The sequence below is a fragment of the Spea bombifrons genome, chromosome 8 (assembly GCF_027358695.1).
Source record: "Spea bombifrons isolate aSpeBom1 chromosome 8, aSpeBom1.2.pri, whole genome shotgun sequence".
Classification (NCBI taxonomy): Eukaryota; Metazoa; Chordata; class Amphibia; order Anura; family Pelobatidae; genus Spea; species Spea bombifrons.
The window spans coordinates 4,381,419-4,406,742 of record NC_071094.1 but is presented as its reverse complement, the minus strand read 5'-3'; the positions used below and the strand labels follow the sequence as shown (position 1 = coordinate 4,406,742).

Below are 25,324 nucleotides of genomic sequence, written 5' to 3'. Positions count from 1 at the left end.
TGGAAATCAATACTTTACACCTTTTCAGTTTCAGGAAGATGGATCCGGATGATCTGGAGCCCCTGCTGGACCCCCGAAGACACCAGGAGACCGAGAGTCCACAAAACAGATACTTAAAGTAGGTATTTTAAACAATTTACATTTTATTCCGATCAGCATTCATTCTACTGAATTTATGAGAAGGAAGTGGCTAATATTATATTATTATTTATTATTATTATTATATAAATATTATTATTTATTATCAAATTCCGTAGCGCTGTACAATGGGTAGACTGGACATAACAAGTGGTCTATTTATTTCAGCTTCGTTTGGATAAATGGCCGTAACGTTTGTGTCAGATTGCCCTTTTTTAAAAAACATTTCTGCTACTGTAGTAGCAGAGAAACCATAGAGATGTACTGTCACGGACAGTGTGCCCTCCAGCATAAGATGTTGTTTATACCCAAACTTTATCAGGAAGATTTATCCGAAAGGGCAAATTCACCAAAAATAACAAAGTCGTTTACCCAAGAATCAGAAAAAAGAAATGAAATAAAGATTTATTCTGAGGATGCCTTCCTTGGGTAGAAACGAGTATCTCAGGTTATAGTGACAGCCCCTTCACTGACGTGATACAGAAGCTCGCCTGAATCTCTATATGGGTTGCAGGTAAAAGATGTCGATACAACCCTAGTCCGTTAAAGGAACCCAGTTATTCTTTTATCTTCTCTCTGTATCTCTTCTGCTTTGTCGGGTGGCACGGAGGGTATTACTTCTATGTGTGGATGTGAGGTGACTGGCGAAGATACATTTCGTGTCAATTTGTTTCCCTTCAGCAAAGTCCAGAACAAGAATCTCTATCTGTCCACGTTCGGGGCAGTTCTGGGCCCCCTGAGCTTTGGCTTCGCCCTGGGATACAGCTCCCCGGCCATTACAGATCTGAAGAACGCCGACGACCCACGCCTGGTCCTGGACAAGAACGCGGCCTCGTGGTTCGGAGTAAGTTACTTGCATCATGCTGCGGGTATGTTCTAGAGGGGACGGTGCTTCAGCTGGTGGGATATGAGAGCCTAGGTGGGGCACGTTAGTCTCCTGAACACCGGTGTTTGGAATAATAAACCCATGTCTACAGGGATGAGGTCTTGAGAAGTTGTCCTAGTGGTTCAGCCAATGTGTCCTCGCCCCGGAACCTGTAGATTATTATAAAGCTGAACTCGCCGTAGGTTAAAGTCTAACCCCTTACGCGCCGAGTGTGGTTTTTGTGGCTCGTCAGCCAAATATCTTAATGCGGGAAGTAAAAGCTGCAAGTGCGTTCTTTTTTCTTGTGATTTTGAGCACATAGAGGAGGCAAAGGGTTACAGCGGTGAAAGTGCCTCGTTTTGTGCAAATTGAAACTTTTCACCCATATCTTGGCTTCATTCTGCTGATGGGGTTTAAAAAACATCCTTCATGACTGCTGACTCCTTCTACCGTTACACACAATACACCAAATATACCTACATCTCACTCTGTGTCCTTCCTAAAATAGCTCAGTGCCTCTCTTGTTCTCTTTTTCTCCTCTCTCTCTCTGTTTTCTCTCTGTTTTCTCTCTGTTTTCTCTCTGTTTTCTCTCTCTTTTCTCTCTCTTTTCTCTCTCTTTTCTCTCTCTTTCCTCTCTCTGTCTCTTTCCTCTCTCTGTCTCTTTCTTCTCTCTCTCTTTCTTTTCTCTCTGTCTTTCTTTTCTCTATCTCTCTCTCTCCCCCTCTTTCTTTCTTTCTTTCTTCTCTCGCCCTCTTTCTTTCATCTCTCGCCCTCTTTCTTTCATCTCTCTCCCTCTTTCTTTCTTCTCTCTCGCCCTCTTTCTTCTCTCGCCCTCTTTCTTCTCTCGCCCTCTTTCTTCTCTCGCCCTCTTTCTTTCTTCTCTCGCCCTCTTTCTTTCTTCTTTTCTCTCTCTCTCTCTCTTCTTTCTCTTTCCTCTCTCTTTCTCTTTCCTCCCTCTCTCTATTTATATATGTATATGTGATTTGATGTTTTATTTCTTTCCTCAGTCTGTCGTAACCATCTCTCTCTCACTCGTTCTTTCACTTTTTCTTTCTCTCCCTTTCTTCTCTCTCTCTCTCTCTCTCTCTTTCTCTCTCTCGATGATTTTTTTATTGCGAGTAACAGTATGTGTGTTTTATTTCTTTGCTCAGTCCGTTGTGACCATCGGGGCCGCCGCGGGAGGAGTATTCGGCGGGTGGGTCGTGGACCGGATTGGCCGGAAGCTGAGCCTCATGCTTTGCTCGTTGCCGTTTGTTCTCGGCTTCACTCTCATTATCTCCGCTCAGAACATGTGGATGCTTCTCGGGGGGCGACTTCTCACCGGCCTGGCTAGCGGAGTCACTTCGTTAGTTGTTCCCGTGAGTATCGCGCCGTTTGATTGTGTATACAATAATCTGACAAAAACATTAAAGTCAGAGGAAGATATTTTCTGTTAAAGAAGGGGTGTGAGGTTTTAGGAACGTGTTTTAGATTGTAAGCTCTTCAGGTCAGATCTCTTCCTTCGTGCTAATCTAAACTCCAGATGTCATCAGTTGTGATGTTTTGTGTACGATGTCATGGAGTATGTGGGTGAACTCATAATAAATTGGATAGTGGAGTTAAATATAAGAAAGGAATAAGGTATTGTGTTCATTTGCCGTTTTCTGCATGTTTTTTTTAGGTCTATATTTCTGAAACTTCACACTCAAGAGTGCGAGGGACCCTGGGGTCTTGTGTCCAACTGATGGTAGTAACTGGAATTGTTGGATCGTACATAGCAGGTAATGATGTCATAGAAAAAAAAAAAGGAGTGTATTTGAATGGGGGGGGGGTGCTGTGCCACAGAGTGATCGTAGCGCATGTTTCATGTATCTTACGGACCGTTTCTCCTGCTGTAAAGACTTAAACCTTAATCAGTCGTCGGTCTCGTCTTAGATTCAGGAGCCGTATGTCTATCCCATGTATGTGTAATACCCTCACTGTATTAGCCTCTACCACTTCTACAGGGAGGCTGTTCCACTTATCTACCACCCTCTCAGTAAAGTAAAACATAAACATTTGCGTGTTTTCTCCCGGCGATCAGGAATGGTGTTGGACTGGCGTTGGCTTGCCGTGTTCTGCTGCGTACCCCCCATTCTCATGCTGATATTCATGTGCTTCATGCCGGAAACGCCACGATATCTCATCAGACAGGGCAAGTTCTCCGAAGCCTTATCGGCCTTAAGGTTTCTGAGAGGTCCACAGGCTGACCACGAATGGGAATTCAGGCAGATCGAGTCCAGCACCGATGATCAGGTGTGTATTGGCTATGGACCCCTTACTCACCCTCGTCATGTTCCTCGTCTGCTGGTTGGAGAACGTGGTGCAGCCACCATAACCTTTTCTGTCCAATCAGGAGGCCAGCTTGAAGATGGGAGAATTGAGGAACCCCTCCATTTACAAGCCGTTCCTGATTGGGATTTTGCTGATGTTCTTCCAGCAGTTTACCGGCATAAACGCCATCATGTTTTATGCAGAGACAATCTTCGAAGAGGCCAAGTTTAAGGTCGGTGGAACGTCGGCGGCGGAAGTTTATGCTCTCGCGGCGACGCTTTGCGCCGTTCATCTCATTCCTCGTCTTCCGTTCTCTGCAGGACAGCAGCCTGGCGTCTGTGATAGTCGGGCTCGTCCAGGTGTTCTTCACGGCCGTCGCCGCCCTCATCATGGACAAAGCCGGCAGGAAGGTTCTGCTAATTATTTCAGGTATAGGTGCCAACTGTCCGCACTCTATCGGGACGCTCCTCATAAGAATATTCCCTAATGTCCCAATTGCTTCACGCCCCCCGCAGGAGTCATCATGGCCATCAGCGCTGCTTTATTTGGAGTTTACTTTAAAATCACGGAGGTCCATGTGAACAATTCCTCAGGATGGCTTCCACCGCCTACCGACGTGGCCCCCGGTCCAGCAGACAGCCTGGCGTGGCTGGCCCTGGCCAGTATGGGTCTCTTCATAACCGGTAAGTGAACTTTAAAGGCAGACATTGGGCAGATTAGGAGTCGGGGACGTTTCTCATATGCTCTTCCATTAAATTACTGAACACATTGTTGGCGTCCTCTACCCATTGCAGGCTTCGCTCTCGGTTGGGGTCCCATTCCGTGGCTAGTTATGTCTGAGATCTTCCCGCTTCGAGCCCGCGGCGTGGCCAGCGGCGTGTGTGTGGTCACTAATTGGGGATGCGCCTTTCTGGTTACAAAAGAGTTCCACGACCTCATGGTAAGATTCCGTTAAACGTTCTAGACTTAGAAGACTTTGGCTTTGAGGACAAAGATGGACAAAGACAGAAAGCATCTTCCTGAGGGTTTCTTCGTTCTCTCGTTCCGTATAGAAAACTATTTCTTTGTGCAGTTAAAGCAGTTAAGATGTGGAATCCACAGAAAAATGATAAATAAATATATCTAAAGTTCTGGTTAAAGTTGGTAATTTTTTTTGGAAGGACTTTCCTACAGGGTGCATCACAGTCCAAAACGCTTTGTTTTTTTTTATATTCTGTGTGTTCCTGCAGGATTCTCTGACCTCCTATGGGACTTTCTGGTTCTTCGCTGGTTTCTGTCTCCTGAATGTGCTTTTTACCGTTTTCTGTGTCCCGGAGACGAAAGGAAAAAGCCTGGAGCAAATCGAAGCGTATTTCCAGCGAACGCCGACTTCACAGACTTTTGGTTCTTTTGCCGACACGGTACAGTAGCTGGTGAGATCGCCAAGACGGAGAAGACGCTTGGCTTTGTAGCGTACTCTGTGTATTACAGCTATGGGGTCTGGGAATGTTCCCCCGACGCCTTATCAACAGATCCTTAATAGTTAATGGGTGGGGGTTCATTTTTTTTTTTTTAGAAGCTGAGCAATGCTACATTTTTTTTTTTTTTATAAATTTAAGTTTAGTTTATGTAGAAACAGGGACTTTTATACAAAATCTCCCATATCACTTAAGCTGTATCCAGGGCCAAGTCGGCCCTTCTCGCAGGAGGAGCTCACTGGAGTTCGCCCTTAATAATGCAGAATAACGGAAATTGTTCAACTCTCCTGCCAACTCCTTCTTTAGTGAAAGGCTCCAGTGATGTTCTCCGAGAGGAGCTTTGCCAGACTAGTGACTGTATTTTAATTTAATCAGGGCAATTGCTGTTACAATGGGGTAGTTAGCCTGAAAGGGGCAATACCGTATTATTTTGAGTATGGGGAAGCGAAGTCCGCTCTTTGATGAAGAGCACGGAATCCCAACTCTTATTGGTGCTGTTCTTGTGAAAAAAAACAGTAGATTTATGAAGATCGGCTGTGGTTGGCAAGCATTATGCGATGGAGCGATCCATGAAGCTCTGTGCCCTCAAGAGGAAGGTCTGAGAGTTCTGGTGGTCATGAGAGGGCGAGGGACATGTCTATTGGCGCAGGTCTCACGCGTTGCTTTGGCTTCAAACCCTGCCTTGCGTCAAGCTGTCGAGAAGCAGCTGTCGAGATCTAGAACACCAGGTCAAAGGGTATGCAGAGCACCAGGGACTTTGGGGCTGGTCTTGGCTGTACCCAGGTCTGTTTTGTATATTTTCTAAAATATGCAATAGAATTGTGAGTTTCTTGACTTAAAAACAGTATTCAAGCTATAACCTGACAAGGTCTGTGCGATGGAGCACACTTTGGCCTCATCAGATCCATTAAGCTGTGGAAACGTGCCAAACCGGGCCAAGGTTTGCTACAGACCTCATCTTAGTTAACGCGTCCATTTGGCCCTTAAAAATCATTAGTAGATACTGTGAGACGACGATTTCTAAAGCGTGTTGTGAATTACAATGTATCTGATTGTTACTCTCCTTCTGCGTCTTCCTATTAATCTTATTGCCAATTTCTTTAGAGCACAAGGGTCGGCAGAACGAGGTCATTAGTCCGGAATATGCACGTATTGTGACAATTCTATGTTCAGCATGTCTTTTATTTAAAGGGACACTCCAGCGCTCATTTACACTTTAACGCATACGATAGCTGAAGGTCACCTTATATTTTGCAGATGCATAGACAGTCATATGAATCCATGCATTTGCTCTATTTTGGCCCCCCTGGCTATTTGCCTTTAAAGAGCCTCAGTCTATCGCATGCATCTCCTGCAAGTCCTGCAGTTCTCTAATATGCATTCATCATTGGTGAGGCTGCAGATCGTCCCATTAAGGTTACCCTTCACACTGGTAAGTAATGGGTTAAACACAAAAAGTTACTGTTAAAAAAAAAAAAATACTGTATTGGATTGTTTCACCCCCCCCAAATCTGTGTTCCTTTAAGGGGTGATAATATGTACTGCTAGATTTCCAAGAAATGTGAATGAATGTGTAATTCTGTTACATCGACGGCCAATTACTGTTACTCGGATTCTATGTAGCTTAATATCTGTTATTTGGGTCAAGGATAAGCTATATAAATAAACACACCTTGTTATCTACTTTATTGGGAAAAAGAAAAGAATATCCGAGTATTTATTTGAACCCCCCTCTCCCAAATTTTGTGACATTTTTATCATGATTTTAAGCTGTTTATAGCTCAACATGTATATGTAATGATCTAATATGGCCACAAGGTGGCGCCATGGGCATTAACTAATTTGCTGGCATTGTTATCTTTTATTTATATGGCGCCAACAGTTTCCGTAGCGCATCTTGCAGTCCTGTATGGACTCAAAGGGTCTGACAAAGCTAGAACCGACAGACTAAGACTAACCGACACATTAGGGGGGGGGGAGAGGACCCTGCTGGCAAGCTTATATTTTCTGTACTTGGTAAACAAATAATAATAATAAAAAAATCCCCAATAAACCGGTGGTTAAGACTGTAAATTAAGGTAGGCTTCCGAAGATAATATTGCAACGCATTTTTTTTTTATTTTTTTGGGAGAACACTGGCTCCTGGGGAGGAATAAGTTAATTTCTGCCTTGGTCAACCACTCTCAAACCAATAAAAAAAAAAAAAAAAAAAAAAAAAGACTCGAGATGAAATATCATAAATATTTATTACATATCAAGAACAATAGTACCTACCTCCACAGCAGTGATCCCACAGCACTTAAAATATTATTGTAATTATTATTATTTTTTAATATTTTTTTTACAGGCCACATTTGAAACACAAAACATTTACAATATCACTTGGCATTAGAAACAATGGCAATACAATATATTTTAAGACACTTGGTGGTATTTTTTTTTTTATGTGTTTTTTTTTATATCACAGAGGTTTTAAGAACAGTCTACCAGTACATAATTAAAAGTTACAAAACCACTGCTAAGATTTCAGGGTTATCAGGAAAACAATGAAACGACAAAAAACTCCCAAAAAACAAAACAAAAAAAACTAATTTGTACAAACCTCGGCATCTTTAACATTTTTTTTTCCCATACAACAAGTTTAAATATTTATTAATAAATAACAAATCTGCAAAAATATTCCCATTTTTTTTCTCTTTTTTTTCTCTTTTTTTTAAATGTTCTCCTCAAGGCTCATAGTAGTGTTTATCAGAGTTCACATTGAAACAGGTAAACAAGAGGTCGTCCAATTTTTTTGTTCAAGTGCAAGAGCAGGGGTAATGGGGTGAAGCAGGCATGCATTATACGGGCGATGCTGTAGGGATGTCACAATTCCACACAATCCCCCCCCCCAACTCCCCATTAATCTGGTAGGTGTCACAATACTTGCAGGTTTCCTCCCCAACGCGTTCCACTTATTTGGCATCTTGCTTATTTTAATAAAAAAACAAACAAACTTACTTTTGTATTGGATCATTAAGAATTGCAATGTAAGGAAGTCTCGGATGGATAGAGCGGTAGATAAATGGAACAGCCACCCAGCAGAAGTGGTAGAGGGTAATACAGTAAGGGTATTAAACATGCATGGGATAGACATACGGCTCCTGAATCTAAGACGAGACCAACGACTGATTAAGGTTTGAGTCTTTACAGCAGGCTGGGGCCAATGGGGGCCGATCTGCCGGCAAATTCTGTGTTTCTATTGATAGTTTGCTCATGATCTGCTCTGGAGATTCATTTGGGAAGACAATGGATGGAATATCGTGGGATTCTGGATTAATGGGGTCCTTTGGTTAAGGGGTTTATTCACTAAGCCATGAGTTGCAGATGAGTTGAAGTATCATCAACTAAACCATGGATTATGAAGGACCATGCCTGGTAGGCTTTTCCCAACGTTGGGTTGAGTTGGAACTCAATATGTCCAGAAGATGCATGTCTTCTACAGGGCCAGTGGGCTCCTCCTCACCTGGCCGGCCCTTCATAATCCACAGTGAACTCGGGGAGAAGAAATCTTATAACTCACCTGAAAATTGAGGTTCGGTGACCTTGCCAGGGTCTGCAGCCGAAGGTCTGCTTCACCGGAGACTAATTTGATGGGATCTCTTTCACCTTAATTAACTCTGTCTTCTCTTATGGAACCTCAACTAACGTTAAATGTACAATCACTGACACATTGACTGAAACCCCCAACTATTACACGTCGAGAACCTTGAGCGCTCGTCCTGCTTCGCGGTGGCAAGCGGCCATTGTCTGCATTTTCAGCAGCTGATTGCAGCCGAAATGGCCTCTTTCTTGTCATACTATACAACACACTAATATTATGTATAAAAAAATATCTATTCTAACTTATAATACGGAAAACAGACTTCTTTTGACTTTTGCTAAGGGCCAGAGGCGATAAATCAGCAATTACACGATCGCTGAACTACAAGCCCTTGAGCCTCTGATCCAAGAATATATATATCTATAACTTTATATATATATATTTTAATAAATAATTTAATATAATTTCAATGAAAAAAATAGATTTTTAGGCTTAGGGATTTTTTTTTTATCTGTATTAAAGTCTCCTACGTTATAGTTGAAGACAAAAATGCCTCTAAAATCAATAATCTGAGTCTTTTTTTCCCCTGTTTATAGACCCCTGGCTGCCATAAAGTTAAAGCAGAGCTAGAAAGGAGGCAAAACATAAACCAAGAAAATAAGAAAAAAAAATAAAATAAAAATAAAAACAAAGCAAAACCCTGGAAAGCTCCCTGTCTGCTCTCTTTATTTGGATAATCTTGCTACTCTGTATCAAGGTCCCCCCCCCCAAAAAATAAAAAACAGAAGTCAGGAAGACTACATCTTATTAATATATCAAAGATACCAAACTCTATATAACACTAATAAATATATATATATCCCCGTATACAGAAATATATTCCTAATAACAGAGTCATTGCGAGGACACCCAAGAAACCGTATGGATATCACGGTCTTATTATTGGTTTTATGTCTTAAGGGAAGGAACGATGTAAGACACGCGGCGGATCCTTGGCACGTTTAGCGAGAAGTTAGCGATATGGACGCCAACGGCACGTATCTGGTTTCTTGGCTACTTCTTACGTCTGCGAGTAAGACTTTAAAGCACAAAGTACGTACGTCGCTTTTCTGAGTTACCACCTCCCATTCTTTTGCTACAAAATGCTGAGGTATAACCGGGGGGGGGGGTTTGGGAGTAACAATTAGCAGCTATAATTCTAATTATGGACAAAGCATTGTTATTTGTTTAAATAAAATAAAAAATCTTCCTAACACGCGCCGTTAAGTTACACCTTGGCAGAGATGGCCAACTAGCCCTTTTTCCGTGCTGCTGGCACAGAAAGAGTTAAAGGAACTAGCTTGCCCTTGTATATCAGGTTATGATCAGCTGTAACCCTTTGGGTGCCAGAGTAGTGTGTGTGTGGGTGAAGGGTGCCATTGGCACCCAGTCCCAATTCATTCTACACCCTCAGGCACAGAATGGGATTAGATTGCCCCCCCCTTGGAGATCCATTGACATGTTCTTGTGCCAGACCATAACCGAAAATGTTCTCTGAGCCTAGCGAACAGCTATGGAAGCAATAAATGCAGTTCTGGTACCTTAATGACCCGTTCAACTGTGAACTCTTAAGGTCAAAGTGGTAGAGAGAGAGAGAGAGGTGGATCAATAAATTTAGAGTGTTCTAGACCTGGAACTCTAGCGACTTCCTACTATCCGGTGGCGAGTCTCGGACATTCTAATCTCCATCTGATAGCAACGTGCTGTATTGTGACATTCCTACAGAGCCTCGACATTTGTTAGAGAGGGAGGGGATATATAAGGACAGGGGGGGTTACTGAGATTGTCTTCACTTTAGGTCAACAATGTCCTCGTCGAATGAAGGAACCACTTGAAAGGGGCTGCTGCTGCTGTTAAAAATTGGGCTTTCCTCCACGCTGATATTAGTGTCTGGATCGAAACTGGTGGAATAGTGGCGCTGTCCTTCAGAACTGCTTTCGAAAGAGCCTGAATGTATCCTGTAGGTGGAAGAAAAAGGATGGATTAATAATATCTGTCCTTCAAGCAGTCTTTATGAATTGGCTTCCCAGTTCCTCATCTGGTGGACTCATCTAAGTTTGGAGTTAGGGCTAGCGTTGACTTGAGATATTTGACCCATTTTGGTTCGCAGCCAAGTCATCTATGTGAACACAGATCTCGAGAAGGAGGATAATCTGCCCAACGATGAGACCCTTCCTGGTGGAACCAAGTCTCGGGCCGGAGCCGGAGCGTCACCTACCTGTCGGTACTTGTTGATCTCACGGCTTCCTGTTTTGATTCTTCTTCCGCCTGCTTCCTAGCGAGCTTCTTCTGTTTATGGTACGATTCAGATTTGGACGTGGGCTCTCCGGACAGGCCTGGTAATCGGATCAAATGTGAATAGGAAGTTTGTAAAACATTCCATTGAGTTTTTGGAACTCGATCTACAACCATTACTCGTCAAAACAGAAACAAGCAAGCTCAACGCAATCTGGAACAAGTCGAGATAGGGGGCCGCATAGGAGCCTGCCCTCTATAGAGGTCCAAGTACTGGACTCCATCGGACATGGAGGACACAATGATTAAAGGGGAGGAAAAATGGCAGCATCTTCTCTCGGCTCACGCTCCTTCTCTTTTAATGGGGTAGGAATAATAATTCTTGGCTAAACTTAAACCCACATCATCTGCCCACCTCTATAGAAAAGGTAGACTATATGCAACCAAAAGCAGGTCGAATGTCCTCATTTCTTGCCTATACAATGTTCTACAATAGAACCCTGACCCGTATTTTACTTCCATACTTATCAAGCCTTAAATCCGGTTACGCCGGGGGTATATAGACCTATAATAGATAGAGCTATGTTGCCCCAGAGAATCTGCTTCTCCCATTGGCTGCACAGAAGTCTAATTCTACATTAGAACATTAGGCCCCATCCCGATGTAATGTACAGAAATCAAAAGTATAATAGAATTATTTTAGGGTGCGATATTACCTAATAATTCTTTCCTAGTCCTGCTCGCTATCTCTTTGATCTCCATGCGGGATAAGGACAGCGAGTGCGTAACGGGGATGCAGGCGATGCTGGCGGACGTCGGGGTTGTGATGACCTTGGGGACTAACGGTGACTTTAAAGGTCGCTCGATGCTTCTTCCGACCAAGTTGCTCAGAGGAATCTTGTAAATATTCTTGGACTGCACCTCGCCTGTTAGAAAGACAAAAACGAGAGATATAAAGAAAGATAACGTTTATTATGTCATTCTTGTAATTTTATAATTTAATTGTCCTGCTGTATGATGTAAGAGATCATTTATAGAATATTTAGCGGTATTGTGGTTCTGGGTGTCACCGTGGATCATATGTTGGATGGAGAGGGATGTCAGCCATTTTTTTGTTTGTGAAACGTTGACATTTCAGGGTTTTTTTCTGTTGTCGTTTGCGGTACGGGGAGAATATGATTTCTGCAAATTAGACCGGACAAGATTTAATTATGGAAGCGCGCATGTTCTCAACCCTGCTCACCTTTTGGCATTTAAATCGTAAAATATCTTGGATTTGACGTGATGCATCAAGATCTGTTACGCGTGTGCCAGTGGGCTCGTAAAAATATTTATTCAATTATATGACTGGGTTTTTTTGTATTATTGTTTTGGAGATAAAAATACCCCACGCCAGTCTAATTGATTAAAACCGACGTGAATCAAATGCTGGATCATTTCTCCTCTTATGCCTCGTAAGATCACCAGCACGGTCTACATCCAATAATGTGTATAGAAACAGCAGGAAATGGCTTTATAAATAAAACGGGGTCAATAAAACCTACCAACAGGTGGCAAACTCGTACAAAAAGTCTTGGGGTCACTTAAACATGTCCTTGTTTTTGAAATAAAGGCAAATTTTATCCATTAAAATAACATGAAATAACATCAGAAATCCAGCGATTTTTAATGGAATCTCTTCATAGGCGTTCATCACTCTTTATCACTCCCATCACTCTTGTGTTCCAATGGCCCTTTATCACTCCCATCACTCCTGTGTTCCAGTGGCCCTTTATCACTCCCATCACTCCTGTGTTCCAATGGCCCTTTATCACTCCCATCACTCCTGTGTTCCAATGGCCCTTTATCACTCCCATCACTCCTGCGTTCCAATGGCCCTTTATCACTCCCATCACTCCTGCGTTCCAATGGCCCTTTATCACTCCCATCACTCCTGCGTTCCAATGGCCCTTTATCACTCCCATCACTCCTGCGTTCCAATGGCTCTTTATCACTCCCATCACTCCTGCGTTCCAACGGCCCTTTATCACTCCCATCACTCCTGCGTTCCAATGGCCCTTTATCACTCCCATCACTCCTGCGTTCCAATGGCCCTTTATCACTCCCATCACTCCTGGGTTCCAATGGCACGTTGTGTTCGCTGATCCAAGTTTAAGTGTAAAAGGATAATTGATGATTAGAAAACCCTTTTTGTAATTATGTTACAGCCAGAAATTTCCTTGTTTTCCATGAAAACAGCTGAGTGACCCCAAACTTTTGAACAGCCCTGCCATATGTGTAAATTATGAGGTAGGGATTTAAAAAACGTATCTATTTCTTATTTTAATTTGGAAATTATGGTGTTATGGAGGGCGCTGATCTTTAAAATCCAACATCTGCCTGCAGCGAGTGATAAAATCTAATCTCAGATACGTTGTGAAGGCCTCTACTGACAGGTGGAGAAGTAAAATAAAATCGCTCCAGGCATTCACGCCGTCACAGGGAAGATGCGATACCCCCGAGGATATATTTTTCCCCAAACAGCAGCCCTACTTAATGGGTATAAAATGCTTCTCATTAACCGCATTCAGGGCCGAGAGGCTGAGCTCACGATGGAAAAAAGACTTGGTGGGAAGCCATGGATATGTTGTGGTTTTTCACAGCAAAAGTGTTCGTTTGATGTCACAATGTGAGAAATTCTCAATATATAAACAATTGTTAGCATCTCTTGATAGGTTGTCAGGTATAAAATCCGAACTCGGCTATTTACCTTCTGCCGGAGACGAGGGAAATGGCGGCAGGTCGTAGCCCGTGGGGGTCTGCGGGGAGCTATGAGAGCTGGTGTCCTTTGAACTGCTGTTGGATGACGATATGACGGCGGCTGTCGCTTTAAAATAAATATCTGACTGGAAAAGAGAAGGATTGTGGAGTTTAATGTAACCTCTTGAAACATTTATCTCGAGTCGCTCCATGCCTCCTGTCCCAGGGGCGGCTGGGGTTCCTCATGTCTGTATGAAGAACCCTAAATAACCCCAGAAAAAGGTTTATGCCACATACTGTCCATGCTAAGCAGGGTTAAATTAATGGTGTCATTATAATAGGAAGTAAAAAGCCATGGACATGGAGCAGGTGGACATCGGTAGAATAGACGTGGACTGGTAGAAAACGACATTGTGATGGCTGACAACCCCCATCTATATGCTAAAGATCCGGTATACGTTATGAAAGTTTAAAAAATCTTACCCTGGACGCCACAAGCTGCAGTTCGGGAACAACGGCGGTGTGGACCAAATTGCCATTGACCACCAATCTGATTTCTATGGAGTCCGTAGTGAAAGCCAAGATGTACGGGAACGCACAGACTGTAGAAGACCAGGAAGAGACACATCGTGTTATAAGAATACGCAGAAATGTCATATTCAATCTAAAATTTAATTCTAATTCTAACCATAGAACTATCACGTGATCTATGGAGCTTGTACAACGGGCAGCATGCAGCTCAAATGATGTTAAACCAACACATACTATAAAAGCATCATGTGAATTGTAGTCCATCGTCTGCCAAGATGCATGTTGGATAGATTAGTGATGGTGACCCTTCATGGATGGACTACAGTTCTCACGATGTTTTGACTGCTGGAGGATTAGTGAATAAGATCTGGCCGCTTACCAACGGAGTTAGGAACTTGGTTCCAGCTGAAATGGAAGTCGGATGCCGACGGCTGGATCAGAGGGGAGCCGCCGTTGAATGGACTCACCTTCTTGTAGTAGCAAATATCTGTAATACACAAAAGATCCTGACTTTTTCTGCCGGTGTTTAAAGAAAATATGATCCGGTGTAAAGGAAAGATACATTTTCAAGTCATACTGTAACAGAGTAATTTGGGTAAAAAAAAAAGACCTTAGTCCATCATCGGACCAGCAACAGTATACAATGTAAAAGTTCCCTTAAAATCTTCTAATTCAAACAAATAATCCTTAAATTAATATTTTCCTAAGTAACAGTATGCCCTTTGAAATTGTATTTAATAAATATAGGTAGAAGTTAGAATAAAACGAGTTCCGACGTATATTCTCACACTTACAGTTATAGCAGAGCAGTAACCCGGCTTCCCCGTCTTCGTACACATCAATAGCTGCAACAAAATGAACCTGCAATGATAATGTGTAAGGGCTAGTGCTCAAAGTGGATATTTTAGGATACAGCACCAAGTATAGGTGACCCCTATGCACGATGTATTGGTGATAAGTATACGGCGCCAAAAATATTTACTCAACTGGTTCCCCTCAAAAAGGACCCCAAGGAGCGCCAACCTTGATTTAGAGATGGCGCTATGGTTATATAGATAGAAACCAGGACCGTTATGCACCTCAGGCCTAATGGTAACATAACCCAAGAACCCCTGGCTTACAGAAAGTCCCTCGTATGGAATTTTGTATCCTATGATCTCTACTTGGGTCAAACTCAACAGGACCCTCAGTGCCAACGGACCCAAAAGTTGTGATTTTGGAGGAAACCCAAAGCTGACTCTCTGTCGGCCACTTTCCCCCCAAAGTTCTTCTATTTAGGACAACTCTGTAAAGTTCTGATTTGGTTGGCAGATAGGTAGGAGCCTATCAGACGTAAGTTTATTGTATGGTAGTGGTGCCCTTGTAGGCAAGAGTCTGACATAAGCCCTGCCCACTTTTGACTATGCTCCGCCCATTTTTGCCCACGTACTGCCCAGTTCCCATAAAATATGCAAATTATTTAAGCGTTAAAATGTATTTTTTTTCTTTCACCATAAGAAATGGCCGACGGCGTCTTTCGGGTTGCATAAAAAGCTATCTCGTTGGGAAAATGAAAAAGAGGCTCTTATCACCATAGCAACCAATGGAATATTCCAATCAGCTGGGACTTGCCATCGGTTGCTACGGCAACGAGACTACATTTCAAAAATGGCACCAGAATAATTTTTTTTTTTTAATACCTAACCCCCCCACACACACACACTTTGTGGCTGTTTCACATTCAGCAAAGTTATTAAGGTTCGCTAGACGGGGAAGGGGTTAAATGTTGTTTACCCATACAAATGCTCGGGCAATTATCTCGGCAGCTCACCCCGAAAAAACCAGCACTGTTTGAACCTTGTGGAGCGCATCGTCTGATAACACAGCCAGCGACACGTATTTACAGAGCGGAATAAACAAAGCTGTTACTTAGCAATAGAATAAACGCGTAGGCCAGCTGAACTGATGGCATGAACGCACAGAAAGCGGCTGAAATGATGGCATATGGCATGGTGGTCTCTTTTTCCGTAGCCACCTGTGCAGATTTAGGCTACCAGCTGATCCGCCAATCATAAGAAAAGAGTTCATGACGGGTAGACGGAGGGGCTTTTCCCTGCCTGTTACCCTAACCAGCTCCATAGCTGCGTACGCTATAGAACGCTCCATGCAATGGCGTTAAGTAACTCAACAGCGGTCTAACAGCGGAGGACGTAGCAAACACCCTTTAGGAAGAGCACGCTGGCATTGGGAAACGTCTCATGCTGGTTGGGTACGCCTTATAACGTAGCACAGCCACCGATAAACAATAAACTTGATGGGGACTTAGAGTTTGGGGTTACATAGTGACGTTGGTGATGAATTTGATGAACGGCTAATATCAAGAGCAGCTCCAACCAAAATCCTTTAAATCAAAAGGAGTCTTACCCTACTCGCATCCACGTGATGCAGTCGGCAGGACTCTCCCGTGCTCTCGTTCACCAAGTCGAACTGGTGTTTGTACGCGACGCAAATCATGTTGTCATTATCTCCAGTTGGCCCGTCCACCAGGGTCATCACGACTGGAGGGTCCGACAGACAAATCTCCTGCGGGCAGACAAGAGATCACATACCTAAGTCGTTATTTTATTTATTTGTGGTATTATAGGCAAAAAGAAAAATCAGAAATAAAACTTTGGACACATTTTGTATAAAAAGTGGCTTCGTTACCCCAGGAACTGAAGGAATATTTCCTCCAATACCGTCGCTATACAACGACCACTTCCCAAACTTTGCACCGGCATCCCTTTGCTAGATGGGTGGAATGGTTCTTATCTGTTGTTGGGTTCATTGTTTATATGTTTCTTTTATCTCTAGATCACAGTTTTCCTCTAAGTGACACGGCATATGGAATAGTACGGCATTCATTATTTATTGCCTTTCTGAAACTCTACAGATTGAGGGGCTACAAAGAAGACCATGAAGAAGACCTTCAGAAGACACCTTTAAATGTCAGCTCACCCTGATGTACTGGAATTCCTCCACCGGCGAGTCAGTAGAAGGCGAGTTGACGGGGATGCCGGTAAACGAGTTGAGTGGGTTGTGTTTCCGGGTTATCAGCAGCAGTTTGTTCCTTATGGCCACGACGATTCTCAGCTCGCTGCTGTGGTGGGTGTTGGTAGCGTACATGTGGCACCCTGGCAGACGAGGAAAAAAAAACAAATGTGTCGTGAACGAGAGAAAACAAAACATTCAGTTCGAATTACGTCAGTGTTATTGTAATTGATATCTAAAGCTCTAATAGATGACACTGCCAGTGGAAGACGCCATGTGCATGATCATCGGTGAGGGCTATGGAACCATCGCCTGCGTTGTAGAATTCTCAACAATGAGAAATCTAGATATGTTAGAACACTCGGAACCCACATTGAGCAGTGACAACTCTTCTGGGTGCCTCAACTAAAGTCTACCCAGCCTGAGCACATCAGACAAGTCCTCCGTTAAATCAATGATGAGAGATCTCAGGAGAAGAAAATAGTTTGTAGGCCACAACCTGCTGACCACAATCTGTGGACCAAAACGCACTCAAGTATCTGACACTAGATTATGCCAAATACATTTACCTGAATGTTTCATGTTCATTAGGCTCCACCAAAGTGTATGACAATATTAAAATACGAATATTATAGCGGTTTTGCTGAGAATTTCCTTAAAAATCCAAATTTTTCCTTAACATATAGACATTTTTGTTTGCTTATAATTTAAGTTCTCATAGGTGATGTTCATCTTGAAAGAAAATGCTAACGTTCTACGAGACAGAATATATTATTATTTTACCCTAAGGCCAGTTTTGAAACGTATTCAGGCTGATAAATAAAAAAAATAAGGTGGTAATAGAAAAAAAAGGATGAATTACGAGAAGCGAGCTGGACGGAAGCCATCTTGAAAGCGTCTGTATCATTAACTACACGGGAGGCTGGCGGGGGGTTGGAGGTAAAAGGTTTCCTATGCCGTTATTACACGTACATTTTAGCCGTCGGCTCCCGCGGCTGATTGCCGGTGTCGCGGTGGGAAACGGCAGGTGGGGGAGACAGGCGTTTGAGACACGGCCAAATGTCTAGCGAATGAATGAAAGCGACGCGTGAAGACCCCATGTGACGATCGCCCAAAGTCCGGCCAGATTCTCTCATCTCATAAAGGCGCCCCATAATCACCCCACTTTCGATTTGCAGTGTAAGTAATCCCACGTTAAAGGTGCTGTTCCATTTATATAAAATAAATCACTCTCTCTAGCGTGTTAAGCAAATAAACCCGACTTTAACCTCATTTTAGTCTTTCAGCCGTAAGAAGAAAGATGTTTGGAATGCTTTGCTCAGTTCATAGGTATTAATGACAGCATGGAAAGGATGGGGGTAATTAGAGAGCGCGTGGGGCTCATGCTCCACTTCAATTTCACGGGGACTGTGAATTATTTTGTTGATGGCAATAAAAAATGTGTAGAAAACTAGAGCGATAACTTGCCTTTTGTCTTTTCAAGCTTATTTTCTCTGCACTCGTACTTGGTCTTCATCGCCTGTTTGTCTTCCAGCCCTTTTCTGATGGAGCTGAGTCTGAAGACGTACAGCCGAGCATCCTTTCCTGGTTAAGGAGAGAGAGAATATATATATATATATATATATATAGAGAGAGAGAGAGAGAGTATATGTAGATACAAAAGATAGCGATGGAGAAAAAACATCACGCCAGCTTTTTAGTTTAGTGGTTTTTTTATGCGTTTTCGCTCTGTTATCTGAGCCCCAATCTACCAACCAAACCCCCGACTCCTTATCATATCGCCAGTGGCTAATGATAGAATAGCTCCGTTTTAATCACCCAGCCTGACTCTCTGTAATAATCTACATATTGTTTTTTTTTTTGCTTTTTTAACCCTTTATTTGAATACAGCTGGAGGCGAGTGAGGGGGTATTGGACTGGAAACCGATCTATTCTTCACAAAGATCTCATCCATCAACAGCCATCAAAAGGCAGCAGTTCTTATTTGCAATGTAAATATCATAGCGGAGGTCGCTGGGCAGGTACTGAGTATACTGACAGCGTTGGGAATAAGGCAAATGCGGGATAACGTACAGCAGGCTTTCAAAATATTAAGTTTACCACTAAGGGGGTATTTTGGCTCATAAAAGTTCCCAGGTGTGCATATGGTTAGGGTTTCTAGACATGAGAAACCCATATTATCTGTATACCATGCCTTCCAGCTGTCCCGCTTTGCATAGGACAGTCCCAATTTCGTCACACCTTCCGAAGTCTACCTCTGTCCCAAAAAGCTTGGTGAGCTTTGCGTCCAAATTATGAAATTGCCCCCGGGAGATACTGACCCTACCCCCAAGTCATCTCCTTCCAAACCAGATTTGGGTAATTATTAGAAAACCTACCAAAACCTTGATGGTTTACACTAAACCCGGATCCCATCACTCACAGGTTACTGAAGGGATCCGATATTTGGTACATTAACAAAAATACAGCTTTTTATAAAAACTCAAGAGAATCACAAGGAATTTCACAGAAAGAGTAAGAGAGACGTTGCCGCTATTATCGCCTCAAGCCCTTTGCGTTGTAAATCCCCCAAGTGTTACAGTAATTGTTGTTTTTTATCCCATGGAGTGGTTGAGACCACAAGAGAGGTCACTCCGTGTCATCCGTATCATGGGGGCTCGGCTTGCGTTCCAGGAAGCCGGGGTCTAACGAGACCCTCGTGGTCATGCGCAGAAAGCGTTCCCATTGATTTACCCGGAGACCCTAATGCCGACACGCGGCTACCCCAAGTTCCATTGACGAGCTGCCATCTTCAAACACCCCCCCCGGCAAAAGGAAAACATAGAGTTTCCAAATATTATTCTAAACAATAAGACGTAGATTACAAAAGAAATCAAAACGGGTACAAAAAAAATAATAATAAAAAAAATAAAAAAAAATCGAAATGTTCTATTATTTTGATCCTTGCCTTTGTCCGCTCGGGTGATGAGAAGATCCAGGGTTTCCAGCACTTGGATCTGCTTGACCTGAAGAGTTTTATCGAAGACCGGAATCGACGGCTGTCCTTCTGCAAATAAATAAATAAATAAAAAAGGTTAGCGTGTGTAACGGGTTTTGACATTTAATATTCTGTGGGTTTACACAGCTGTCTTCTCTCATTTACAGGGATAAAGCGGCACGCGACGGGAATCCGATTAGCCGTTTATAACGATGTTTTGGGAAATTCAATTTCGCAGTCGTAGCTTAAAGCAGACATGACACCAAAAAGAACGACCCCCCCCCTTAATCAGGGTATATAGAGGTATATATCAACCTGTCTACCATGGAACGCCTTATGCCTTTAATTTCTTGCTCTAGAGTCCTGCACCAGTTATTTATTTATTTTTATTTATTTATTTATTATGGTCAATTTGGGGAGTCCTGGCCATGATCTGAATTCTGTCTTGTGATAGGCTGAGAATACCAATAAGCCAATCATCTTTAATTGAAGATTTTTCATATCTATCCCTTTTGTGGATCTACATATATTGCATATTTTTGTTAATCCCAATCCTCCTTCCATTCTTCCGGCAGCCGAAGTCGAATGCAGCAAGTCGTTCGGAGCCTTCGATAGTAGCGGCTGGAAATAAGGCGTAATTGGTCTTCTGCACATACCATTAATAAAACAAGCGAAATAAATGAATCAATAAAAGGCCTCGAAGAACCAAAAGGCAGTTTAATGAGATGGAGGAAGCCGGCGCCGATTCTCGCTCCTTGCTGCCTCGGAGAACCGGCTTCAATCGGTCCCCGGAGAGCTTTATGGGAGCTGTTCTATAAAAAATGAAGCAGGAGCTACCCCCCCCCCCCGGCTCAATACGCAAGCTCTTTAAAAGATCTAAGCGACAGATAATCTTTACTTCCATGTTGGATCCATTAGGGATTATATATAAATATATATTTATACGTATATATATATTAAATATGCAAAATGTAAGAATGTGCCGTCTTTATTGAATTTCTAGCATTGCAGCTCATCTAATTTGCCCGTTTCTCGAGCCTTACTTGGTCCTTGGTCTCATCTTATATTGAGGACAGCCTTTCTAATTCAGGAGAGTAGGTGGGATGGCACCTTTAATGGCATCCCCTAGTGCGATGTTTGGGGCTTATTAGCAGAGGACCTTTAAATGTTCACCTCAGAGGACCTAATATATAAATCCAGCTGCCGCATGGAAGATCTTCACCGACGTCGGTTATTCTAACCTTAATGCCCTAGGAGGAGGTCAAGAGGGATACTCACCCCCCCACCACCTTAAATTAAATTATGTAGGTAATATTTAGCCCCCAGACCCGGAAAAGATTTTTTTGGAAGCCCAAAACCAACACGCAGAGTGGTGACGCTTTATAAGAAGTCTTCCCAAAACATGTCGTAGGAATACTCACCATCTATTAGTAAGACCCCGGCATCCGTGGAAACGAGCAAAGACTGACCCCACGAGTCGCCTCCGATTGCCTCATGAGGAAAGTTGCTACAGAAACACTGGGATTCCCACGGCTGCGTAATAAAGAAAGAACATTTTTTGGGGGAATCCGACATTTTTGTTGCCTCGCATCCACAAAAAATATCAAACGTGGTCTTTATGTCTGGAAAAGCAGTAGAAAGCCCCCCTACGTCCAACCAAACGTTAAACGTTCTTCTCAAAAGGAGTAGAAGACACACACACCTCTTTCCGACATAGACCTGTCGTGGCCAGACTTGTCGGAGCGTCCCCTCTGACGATGGTCTTCAGCTTCAATGCCTAATAAGGAGGAGAAGAGTTGAGAAGTCAACAAGGAACATCTTTTTTAGATAAAAATACCTTTTTAAACCAAATCGCGCAGAAGTAGAACGTGACCTTTGTCAAGTTCCGTGATCGCTTAAAAATCATTTGACCAAAATTAGCTCTTTAACCTTTGGTTGGAGAATAAATCGCGATGCTGGAGATACGTTTTTGTGGAACGTAGAACTTTTGGGTTGTGCCGGTGCCATACTGACCTGGCCGATTCGGACAAACTCCGCCTGACGAGCCTCCTCCTTTTTTCTGGCGGATTTGGGCGATTCTGGCAGCACGTCGCTGAAAGACCGTCTGTTGAGCATGTTCTAAACCAAAATAACGCATGACTTGTATTGGAAAATTGCAGAACACTATATTATGGTGTATAAAACACATCTACCAAGCTATCCATCGGAATTTATCATTTATGGTTAGGTTTAAAAATCCACGGCCGTCATCCCATTGGATCCCTCCCTTGAAAAGGGTAGCGGTTGGCTATTGAAACGTTGGGGGATCTCGTTGGGTGTCGGCCATGATGTCTTTATTCATTGTTTACTGTATATTCATTACATTGCTCAACTGCCTTGGGTATAATATTAGATGGGCCGTACACTCCATACTTCGCTGTTCATATATTATTCAGCTCTATAAATATAGAATATGTGTTCTCCATGGGTCATGTTCATAAGGGGTAATACTCCCTCCAAATGTCTCCCCAACAAACCAATGGAATGTTCCTAATCAATGGTTATCCCTTTATCTGCAGACCCGGAGGCCGCCATTGTTGTCAGTCGTGTGATATTTTGGGTGACTTTCGCGGCTCAAACACCGCACTGAGCTGATGCTTTACGGCGATGCTGATGAAGTCCCTTCCTCCATAGGCTTTCATTAGTCAGAGAGGCCGACCGGGTGATTAAGACCGAGCCATTCCTTTGAAACATTTTAATTTGAGTTCCCCTTAAAAAATAGTTATTCTTTTCAGGCTTTAGAAGCTGCATTTGTTCTTTATTCTGCTGGGGCATCAGGCTGTCTGCTTGATTTCTATTACGATGTGTCTGGGGAGATGTAAAAATAAAAATGTTTATTCTCCCAGCTTTTGTTTCATGGATGTACGATACTCTTTCAAAGTGATCTAATTCTGGAGTGAAAAAAACCCCCCCGGTAACGAATGTTAAGATCTCTGCAGAGCTTTGCTAATGCCAAGCCATCACGCAAAATGAATTATATCTATTTTCGGAGACTCATCATTGTTACGAGAGTCTGTGCTCGGGCTGCGAATGACAGCGGTGTTTCATCAGATGGCGCTTATTAATATGATACCCCCGGTTCTGATAGATGGGACCAGAGGGGACCTTCGGTTAATGTCTTCAGGGCTGATTAGGTACATTTTTCCTCCCCGGAGAAAGACACCGAGAAGGTCTGTGCCTTGTATTATGAAATAAAAGAACAAATGAAATTAAATTTTAAGTTGTTAAAAAGCTTTGTTGTATTGTATCTTTATTGTATTGTAAAAATATTTATATATTTTTATTTAAATAAGGGTTATACCCCAAAGTGGAAATGTCATCATTAAAGGTGGCCAAAATATTTGTCCAAAAATATATCAATATATATATATTTTATTGCTTTTATTGGATTTTTATTGGTAATTTTTTTTCTTACCACCTCGCTGGTAAAATCCTGTTCATTGGGCGTTATAACATTAAAGACGCAAGTCTAGAATCAGAAGCTCCTGAGCAGGTCTTTATACGCCGAGTGATGACCACACTTGGGGGGCAATAAAGTTTGGCCCTGAAGGTTCTGGGAATAACAGCTGATTACTGGTAGTGCGTGTGGTTGGCTGTGCCCGCTCCTTTGCCCCTTTCTGCCCATCTGAGGCCAATTCCATCCAACACATGGCTAGGCTTGCCTTCCCGGTCCTCTATAAGAAGCAGGAATGGGAGGACTCTGAGACAGTAGAGGTCAGAAGGTCCATGGTGGGGTGATGGGTTACAGAGTGAGCGAACACTTTTTGGGTTGTATGTTTTTTGTGTTTTTTTTTTTTTGCAGACACCTCTATGGCTGTTAATTAAAAACAAAAGTAGGAATAAAAACTTCTGGTAGCGATCCAAGATCTTTAGGAGGTAGCGCCTTGCCCCTCTGGCACGTCCTCCTCCTTTGCGAGGAACCCCCAAGTACATCTTTAAAACGAGGTTAATTGTTCTTTGAGCGACGCAAGAACCCTTTCTTATTTCAATGGTAACATAAGGAGTTTGCCTGGAATCCGGCGCCTTGGCAGACCGACAATCCCCAAGCAGATGTTCAGTATGAAAAGATGAGCCGACAGATTCGAGTGTTGGCTACACTGTGGCAGAATATTTCGCAACAGCCAACGGAAAACATAATAAATCGTGATTACCTTATGCAAATCGGGCATCAGATCCTGATAGAGAGAACGGATGAGCATATCCAGAGTCCTCTGCCTTTTCTGGGCGAAGGTTGGCGTCTCCAACGTGGCTTTCTCGCCGTTTATTACTGGGGGCAGAAACAGAGTTACCATCAAATACGTGAAACATTCTAATCAAATGGAAAGAAGACTCCTTCATTAAGGGGATGCTATGTTCTGTAGCTCACGGTGGATGGGGTCCACTTCTAAAATACTTTTTGGCTCATGCCCTCTAAATCCAAGGATGAGAGTCAGCCTATGGTCCCAATGGAATCCTAATTTGATCCTGGGGCGTATCTCATGTCGATCCAATAGTTAAAGGGAAGATGGGTATCTCTGCCATGCTTGGCTGCTCCAATCTTGGAGACCCTTGGGACAAGGCTATGATGTCATAACCGTATCTACATGGACGGTTAAGGGTGCGAAAAAGCCGGGAAACCTGAGAACCACGGAGTTACCCCACTATGACCATTGTAAGCAACCCAGATATTCATCTGAGTTATCTGGGTGAAGCCAGGGGCCCTATTTGTCACTTCTAGACTGTACCCTGCAATTAAAGATGCTGTTCCACTTAGACCAACCATTAATTGGACTCTCTAACACGTCAAGCAAATAAACCTTAGTAGATCAGCGATTTATTTGTTTCCTAGCAGGTCCGGAAAACTTACATTTAACTAGAACAAAATCCCTGAATTCTTGGTGATCCGTAAAGACAGGAGGCGACGGGAGGGGGGGCCCAAACAGAGGTACGCTTTCTTCCGAAAATATCTTCAGCCTGGTGGCCGCGTATAGATCAGATAAGAAAAAGAAAGAAAAAAAAACATTATAACGTTTAACAGTCAGATTCTACCTTTTTCTTGTTATTTTCTTTTATAAAAAAAGTTATAAAAGAAAAAAATGGAAGAAAGGGGATTGAAAGACCGTAAAATAATTTTATGCCAATGCTTTTTTGCTGATAGTTTGATTTTTTGGTTATTTCCCCATTCCTCCATTTGCGGTCCTTCTATGCAGATTTGTTTCTAGATGAAATACTTAACTATCTATACATGTTGTTACAAATGTTACTAAAATATACGTTGGCCAAACCTATAATAGATTGCAAGTACCGATGTACCAGGTGATTTAATACATGACATTATATTTATTTAAACAATATATCTAATATTTATATTGTAATAGTGCTAGTAGCTAATTCTGTAGAGCTATTACAATAGGGGAACAATAGAAATGTAACAGTATAAT

At 42.7% G+C, this 25,324-nt stretch overlaps 2 protein-coding genes across 2 annotated transcripts in view; one reads left to right on the top strand and one right to left on the bottom strand.

Annotated features, from left to right (window-relative positions):
• The first annotated feature begins 33 nt into the window (after positions 1–33).
• SLC2A8 (solute carrier family 2 member 8) lies at positions 34–4,838 on the top strand. Its single transcript, XM_053473493.1, has 10 exons — positions 34–118; positions 820–982; positions 2,155–2,361; positions 2,664–2,763; positions 3,066–3,277; positions 3,378–3,527; positions 3,616–3,724; positions 3,811–3,978; positions 4,090–4,235; positions 4,525–4,838. Exons 1-10 carry the CDS (start codon positions 39–41, stop codon positions 4,702–4,704), a joined length of 1,515 nt encoding a protein of 504 aa, XP_053329468.1. The 5' UTR covers positions 34–38; the 3' UTR covers positions 4,705–4,838.
• Positions 4,839–9,817: 4,979 nt separating this feature from the next.
• The window catches only part of GARNL3 (GTPase activating Rap/RanGAP domain like 3), a 112,243-nt gene continuing 96,736 nt past the window's right edge, over positions 9,818–25,324 (bottom strand). The window contains exons 15-30 of the mRNA XM_053472617.1: positions 24,751–24,857; positions 24,056–24,171; positions 21,879–21,983; positions 21,568–21,642; positions 21,287–21,398; positions 19,836–19,934; positions 18,356–18,472; positions 16,856–17,031; positions 16,283–16,441; positions 14,674–14,740; positions 14,259–14,366; positions 13,832–13,950; positions 13,359–13,494; positions 11,326–11,535; positions 10,593–10,710; positions 9,818–10,332 (exon numbers count right to left, since the gene is read on the bottom strand). Of these exons, the coding sequence (XP_053328592.1) occupies positions 10,164–10,332; positions 10,593–10,710; positions 11,326–11,535; positions 13,359–13,494; positions 13,832–13,950; positions 14,259–14,366; positions 14,674–14,740; positions 16,283–16,441; positions 16,856–17,031; positions 18,356–18,472; positions 19,836–19,934; positions 21,287–21,398; positions 21,568–21,642; positions 21,879–21,983; positions 24,056–24,171; positions 24,751–24,857 (1,993 nt within the window). The 3' untranslated portion in view covers positions 9,818–10,163. The remainder of the gene's footprint in view (positions 10,333–10,592; positions 10,711–11,325; positions 11,536–13,358; positions 13,495–13,831; positions 13,951–14,258; positions 14,367–14,673; positions 14,741–16,282; positions 16,442–16,855; positions 17,032–18,355; positions 18,473–19,835; positions 19,935–21,286; positions 21,399–21,567; positions 21,643–21,878; positions 21,984–24,055; positions 24,172–24,750; positions 24,858–25,324) is intronic.

What these genes read in the sequence shown, in the direction of transcription:
- SLC2A8 (XM_053473493.1), top strand. Translation starts at nt 39, where the DNA reads ATGGATCCGGATGATCTGGAGCCCCTGCTGGACCCCCGAAGACACCAG. An exon ending in CCACAAAACAGATACTTAAA is followed by an intron (nt 119 to 819) that starts GTAGGTATTTTA and finishes GTTTCCCTTCAG; the next exon opens with CAAAGTCCAGAACAAGAATC. An exon ending in TATGGGTCTCTTCATAACCG is followed by an intron (nt 3,979 to 4,089) that starts GTAAGTGAACTT and finishes TACCCATTGCAG; the next exon opens with GCTTCGCTCTCGGTTGGGGT.